This window comes from Sprattus sprattus (assembly GCF_963457725.1).
Source record: "Sprattus sprattus genome assembly, chromosome: 1".
Lineage (NCBI taxonomy): Eukaryota > Metazoa > Chordata > Actinopteri > Clupeiformes > Clupeidae > Sprattus > Sprattus sprattus.
In genome coordinates, this window is record NC_137920.1 from 75,003,026 (window position 1) to 75,010,525 (window position 7,500).

General features: G+C 43.6%; 1 protein-coding gene across 2 annotated transcripts in view; it reads left to right on the top strand.

Annotated features, from left to right (window-relative positions):
* gabrb2b (gamma-aminobutyric acid type A receptor subunit beta2b) overlaps positions 1-7,500 on the top strand; it is a gene marked incomplete at both ends in the record, with an annotated part of 49,938 nt that overhangs the window by 22,356 nt on the left and 20,082 nt on the right. For both annotated transcript variants that reach the window (XM_080832965.1, XM_080832966.1), the window contains one exon: positions 3,885-4,105. In XM_080832965.1, the coding sequence (XP_080689091.1) occupies positions 3,885-4,105 (221 nt within the window). The remainder of the gene's footprint in view (positions 1-3,884; positions 4,106-7,500) is intronic.

Below are 7,500 nucleotides of genomic sequence, written 5' to 3' on the forward strand. Positions count from 1 at the left end.
TTTACATCCACGTTATAAAATCTAAACGTCCATGTTAGATTGCAAATGGGTTGGTGGAGGTTTATGAAGCAAATCTCATAGAGAAAAAACATCTGTCCATTTCCTATTAATGTAAAGCATTAAGTTCAAAGGTCAAAACTCTTGACTACACTTTACATTGACAGCCTGCTTTAACAATCTGAGAATCTAAACTGCTCTCGGTATTAAAATAATCTGATGGACTTTCCTGAGAGGCTGGAGATATCAGTATTCTTGGATATTAACAGGCATAGATTTGTGTGTTATGAACACAGCTCTGAATATACTCCCGATGCAATCTATGCATGTGAACTGATCTCGGGTAGTCGATGGTTTATAGATAACGCCCAGGCTATTTCTGTACTGCAAGCGAAGACCATCAACTGTAAGGATTAGATTGTTCACACTTGCTAAAGCATATGAATGAGGCAAGAGAGATGGAGAGATAGAGTGTGGGAGAGAGGGGGGATGGTAAGACAGAGAGGAGAGAGGGGGTGGGGGAGAGAAAAGATAGAAAGAGAGATAGAGAAAGAGAAAACTGTTCTGTGCTGGTAATTTTAAAGGTGTTGAAAGAAAGACATAAACACATACATATTTATATATATATACTATATAATACATACATATATACAAATACGTATGTAGTGTGAAAGAAAAGGCTCTTTACAGTGTTAGACTCTGAAAACATGAGAAATGAAGAGTGTGAGAGAGAGGAAGAGATAGAAAGAGAGAAGGGGGGAAAAGCAAGAAAGGGGAAAAGAGAGAGAGGGGGGGGGGGAGAGAGCGAGGGGGGGAAAGAGAGAGAGGGGGAAAAGAGAGAGAGGGAGCGCTTCTTCCAGTGCTGTAATGTTAAATACAGTCATTGGCATGAGGGCCAGCGGAGTACGGGTCAGCTCCAGAAGGACCCCGTAATGGGGAGCAGTGCCCTGGAAACAAGCCATCCAGAGGGGGTGACCCAGTATGCAAAGAATGGACCATACCAATCCTGGTGGGAATGATTTGACTCTTTCCATCGTTACGCAGTGTCCAACCTAAATGCATTTTCACACACACACACACACACGCACGCACGCACGCACGCACGCACGCACGCACACACACACACACACACACACACACACACACACACACACACACACACACACACACACACACACACACACACACACACACACACACACACACACACACACACACACACACACACACACACACACACACACACACACACACACACAGACACACACACACACACGCAGTGTCCAACCTAAATGTGCCCTGACCTATTTATAATGTCCATGCACACATTTGCACAGGGCTCGTTATAAACGTCCGCGTCTGACTCGAGCTCTGCGGAAGTGTGTGCTGGGTGGATGTGGGCTTCTTGGGTGGATTATTTTAATTGCATCGCCTGAGCACCGTCCTCAGCCATTAACAGCCCCACACTCGAGTACCACGTGTAATTGGCCGTGCTCGTCCCTCTCGAGATGGAGTGATGGCACCAGGATTGGATGAAACCAACTTCAAGAGGGCCCATCTAACTCTGCAGACAGCGTCGGGCATTTTAAGTCCCTGAAGTGTGTGGTGTCTCACTGCTAGATCAACTGCTTCACATATTGGTGTGTCTTCAAGGTATTAAGTGTGCTGTGATATTAGTGTGTTTCCTTTTGAAATTAGTAGGGATAGAAATTGTGGTGCCTTAAGATGTTGGGCCAGTTCCACACCAGCGGTCCCTAGAGGCAGAGACGGTGGCTCATAATTAACCACTAAATGCAAAGCAAGCCTGTTTACGAGAACTAGGGTACTGGAATTACTGATAGTACTGATTCCACTGCAGGGCAAATATGACAGCCACCTCCACTACACATGGGTTTAACTCTACCACAAGTGATTTAGGAAAGCCATCATGACACACACCTCGACCACAAGTGAGTTAGGAAAGCCATGACACACACCTGTAAAGAATTGGACTCTTCACAGTCACAGTTGCTGTTTTTATAATTGCATTTTTATTATTCAACAATTCTCCCTGCAGTTCTCCCCATTGAGAGGCTAAAAGAATAATTTTCTGTTGAACTGCATGCAACGCCTCAGCTCACTCACAGTAAAGAGAGAAGCAGAGCAGTCTCTCTCTCTCTCTCTCTTTCTCTCTATCTATCTCTCTCTCCCTCTCTCTCTTTCTATCTATCTATTTCTATTCCTCTCTATCTATCTGCCGTTCTCTCTCTATCTCTCTCTCTCTACCTGCAGAGAACAAAAGCAGAGATCCCTCACTCTTTTAATTCTTATGCAACACATGCTTGCGCTGGATAATTCATAGATTCCACAAGGACATCACATCAGCCTTGCAATTAAAAAACGGATCCCAGTGTAGCAGTGGGTAGGCACTGGAGGTAGGGGAGGCCTCTGTGTTTCGACAGCATCCCTGCAGGAGAGGCAGAGGCAGCAGCACCACAGCTCTGCACGTGCATCTAGAGGAGAGCAGAGATTATCTAACACTCCACGGCAAGGTTTCTCATGTCGCAGGGAAGCGGCGCATTCACGTGGAGAGGGTTGGGTCCCCGGTCGGTCTCTCTCTCTCTCTCTCTCTCTCTCTGTCTCTCTCTCTCTCTCTCTCTCTCTCTCTCTCTCTCTCTCTCTCTCTCTCTCTCTCTCTCTCCGCTCTCTGTCTCTCTCTCTCGCTCTCTCTCTCTCTCTCTCTCTCTCTCTGCTCTGTCTCTCTCTGTCTCTCTCTCTCTCTGTCTCTCTTTCTCTCTCTCTCTCTCTCTCTCTGTCTCTCTCTCTCTCTCTGTCTCTCTCTCTCTCTTTCTTTTTCTCTCTCTCTCTCTCTCTCTCTCGCTCTCTCTCTCTCTTTCTCTCTCTTTCTCTCTCTCTTTCTTTTTCTCTCTCTCTCTCTTTCTCTCTCTTTCTCTCTCTCTCTCTTTCTTTCTCTCTCTCTCTCTCTCTCTCTCTCGCTCTCTCTCTCTCTTTCTCTCTCTGTCTCTCTCTCTCTCTCTCTCTCTTTATCTCTCTCTCTCTCTCTCTCTCGGGATAAGGCGTCTTCTTGTCACCCTCTCATCCTTCTCCAGCACACTTGAGGTCGTGGATGAATGGGAAAGTCTGATCCAGTCTGATCCGGAGGTTTCCGGAAAGTTTCCTAAAGTCTTTTCTGTTTGTTGTGGTGGATTTAACCAAAGGAGCCCTCCTTGGATCAAACCGGCTGAGTCATGACTGAGTACAAAGCTTCTCCAAAACTGCTGTTGTTGCTGAGAGTATAATCTGTGTTCTCATGCAAGACAACACTACGAGTGTTAATCATGCTATGTGCAGTGCAGTGAGGACGTGTGCAATGAGCCCTTGTTAAGCTATAGATCAGGATACTATGCTACTATACTATGGATCCTCAAATCCATACATTAATTAACATTAAGATGATGTTCTTGATCACACCTTAATAAAAAGATAAAAGTTTGGAGCATAGGATAACACAATGATCAGTTTTGGTGTCATGCATTAAAAAGGACAAAATGTGTGTGTGTGTGTGTGTGTGTGTGTGTGTGTGTGTGTGTGTGTGTGTGTGTGTGTGTGTGTGTGTGTGTGTGTGTATGTGTTTAACTGTCTGGCCCAGGATAGCACTGCATGTACTTTTAGAGGTGATCCAACATGAGAAAGTGTTCCGCAGTCATCTGTCTCCCGCCATCCACTTAGTCGCACTTTCACCTGCCGTGATCCCTACGCTTTTAACTTAACCTCATCTAATATTGAAGCACTTTTGAAAGGTAGTTGAAAAAATTCCTGGAATACACTCTGGTAAATTGCTGTTCTTTTCCCCGTAATCTGCCAGTCAGGCCTAGTAACCCATATATGTGTTCTATTCTGACTTTCAGGACTATACGTTGACGATGTACTTCCAGCAAGCCTGGCGGGACAAGCGGTTGTCCTACTCCGAGATCCCCCTCAACCTCACCTTAGATAACCGGGTGGCGGATCAGCTGTGGGTCCCGGACACCTACTTCCTAAACGACAAGAAGTCTTTTGTCCACGGAGTGACGGTGAAGAACAGGATGATCCGCCTGCATCCTGACGGCACCGTACTTTACGGCCTGAGGTAAAGGAAGCCTAACACACTTCAAATTAAGTGTACTTATCATAGTTTACTTACATAGGTAGGAAATGACACTAGGTATTATTAGATTTTACTAACCCTAACTCTAACCATAATCCCAGGTACAGTATATATTCTCTTAACATACAGTGTTCTAATATAAAACATACACAGTTGTTATTAATGATTTAAGACCTTCCTATGACCAGAAAGTCTTTGTAAAAGGAGGCCAGGAAGACTGATATATTGCTGAAATATATCACAGACATTTCATGATGTGAATCATATAGTTTTTTTGGCACAACCAAAACACATGTGGAAGATGGTCCTTTAACTAGTGTCTGTGTCATAGTGACCTGAAACTAGTTTGAAACATTGCAAAATGAAAGAAATTGCTGATGAAACTCCATTGCAGTCCATATAGCCCCCTGAAATTACAACAAGATATAGTATATATATTTATACAGTATATTTATATATATATATATATTTGTATTTAATCACTCTCAATGAACCGTGTCTTGTTGCCCCACTCTTGTATCTGTGAAATGTTATGGACCTACTTAACAGCAAACATGCAAAGGGATGGTGTTTTGTCTGACTTATGTGTTTTCATTAACCTTACAGTAACTTATTGTTCTCTCTTGCAAAATGGCAAATATTTGCATCCCATCCGAAATCCCATGTATCACAACTAGCCATACCCACACGAAGGTCATAGAGGTCCACATTTGTATATGAAGGCCAGTTCAGCATTCGGTCACGCAAAAGGATTAATGTAGCTAGTGTATTATTGGTACACCAACCTTTTTGCATATTCCTATGAAAACACCACACTCCTAAAACAGGATACATGTGCAGTTTGTTTGCTTGTTTGCTTGTTTTTTTCATCAGATTTGCTGTGAAAAATGATAACTTTTTAACTGGACAGAAAAGCCTCCAATTCAAAGTGACACCAAACTTTGGAAACGAACTGCAATGGGGCAACAAACACAAACAAAGCAGAGGAGCAAACATCAGGCCTGTCGTAGAATTCGAAATTAGATTGCGACAGACTAATGTTGCTGATAACTGACAGGCACCATGTACAAATACGTGATGCATATTCAATCGGCCCAAACTCATTTATTTGCTGTTCTACTGCCAACGCTCGGCCTTGGTGTGGTGTTAGAGCACAAAGCAAATACGCCAGGCTGTCATTGTGTATTTGTCTCGCAATGACATTCACAAATATCAGCTTAGATGGATACTGTTTGCTGCGGTCATATTCTGAATTCAGCTCGTCTGTCCAAGGGCACGTCTTCAAATAAACAATCAAGAATAAGAAGCATAAGTGCAATAAGCGCACACACACAATCTTTGCTTTTAGTAAATAGTCACTCTGTTTGAAATTTAAAGTCATACATTGTTTAGTTTAGGGACAGAGGAATATGTAGAATGTAACACTCTTTTTTTTTATTGTATGCAAATAATAGCATCTAGCTTCAGACTTAAGGACTTAGGCTGTTACAAAGCATAACATCCAAAATAGTCTCTGGAAAATAGTCACCCTGTTTGGGGAAAATAGTCGCTCTCGCATTGTTTAGCAGTATTTCCAAATTTCAAAAACTGTTAGGAATAATGAAACACAGAAGTTGTGTAGCTCCTCTTCGGCCATGTTTGTTCTGAGTGTGGCAGTTGCCATGACCTTGATCCCTTGGTGTCGCCCCTGGGATTGGCCCCCCTCGTGTGACCTCACACCCTGTGTGCGCTGTGTATCACAGTCACAGCGGAAACCGATCTTGGATTTACACACCAGCGGTCATGCGTGTAGACAAACAGATGGGTCTCATATCGTCGACTTGCAGCGTATAACCCAAAAGCACTTAGTTATTCTTTAAGTCGCACAGCTCAAATCTGCCCGAGGTTTATATTTGAAACAAACATCAAGAATCGTTAGCACACTTAGTGCAGATGGGAGAATGCACAGATCCACACACACACACACACACACACACAGAAACACATACACAGACACACCGACGACACGCACACACTTTATCAGTGTATATCTGTGAATAGGCTTCATTCATTTACAGATCATTTACTTTGAATGCCCTCGAGGCTGCTGCCAACTGCCTCTGTCTGAAGCACGGAAATCCAAATGTTGTTGGCAAGGAGCGCCCGATTTGCCACTTGATTAAGCATTTGGGAGTCAGGTGCCTGAGCTCACCTGCAGATGAAATCTCCAAGGGAAATGGATGCTGACACTAGACATATGAGCGCGGGCACACCGCTCTGCCCTTGTCGTGACCCGCAAGGCAGTTCACCTGGAGTTTATTCTCCCGCTAAAGCGCCATCACTGTCCAATTACCAGGCATTAGAAGGGATGATATAGAGGTGCTGCCTGTCCCGCCATCCTCCTGACTGATTGGTTAATGCTGCCATCCGGCCTCTCTGACAGCCTGCCATAAATTATTCAGACAGTATGGTATGTGTTTCTGGCAAATACCGCGTGTTTGTGGAAGGGAATGCGTTATGCTAAATAACAACTTCTGATTACATGGTGATGTATACGTGGAGTTAATTAGATGGAAATAAGATGATGATTAGCTTCAGATCCAAAGCCAAGGTAGGTAGGAGTCATATGTCGGAAGCATATTGATTTGCGTGTAACTACATGCAGGCAGTACCTAGTTGTCAAGGTACTACATGTGTTTTTTGTGTCCGGGCTTCTTTATGTTCACTGTGAAACCGAAGCCTTTATTTTGCCATGTTTTCAGTGAAATATTAAGAAGATTTAAGCAGGGATTCATGGTTAATTAAGGGGTTGCCTTCTGCATACCAAACAGATTAAGGGGAAATCAGGGGAGGTTATTTACAAATGAAGGATCCCTTGATACACATTAAGGGGTGTTTGGGATGGTTTAAGGGAAAGTCGAGATGAATATAAGTATATTTTAAGGAGGGTTTTTAGGACGTGCTGTTTTGGTATTGCCTACTAATCCTTGGGAGAGGGTTACTGAGAGTATCCTGTTCTCCAGTAGTGGTCTCGTATGAGAGACGATGGGGAGGACAGGGCGATGGCAGGTATAGACAGTGATTTCCCTTATCCAGTTGACCATGGACTGGGAAGGATTTAGTGTATTTGTGCATTCAGTCAGACTTGAGAGTGTTGTCGATGGAGCATATCAGGGTCAGAGGAATGTATGCATCATGTTGCACTTCAGATATCATTGATACAGAGAGAGTACATAAATATATACATACACAGAAAGAGTAGCGTGCAGGTTAACACTTGAAATATGACTTAGATTGTAAAGAAGTGTAGCATCTCTTGTAGCACTTGAAATGCAGCCTGCGAGGTTAGATCGTAACATGCTGGTGCAGTGTGTGTAGCCATCAGGATAACACTGTAA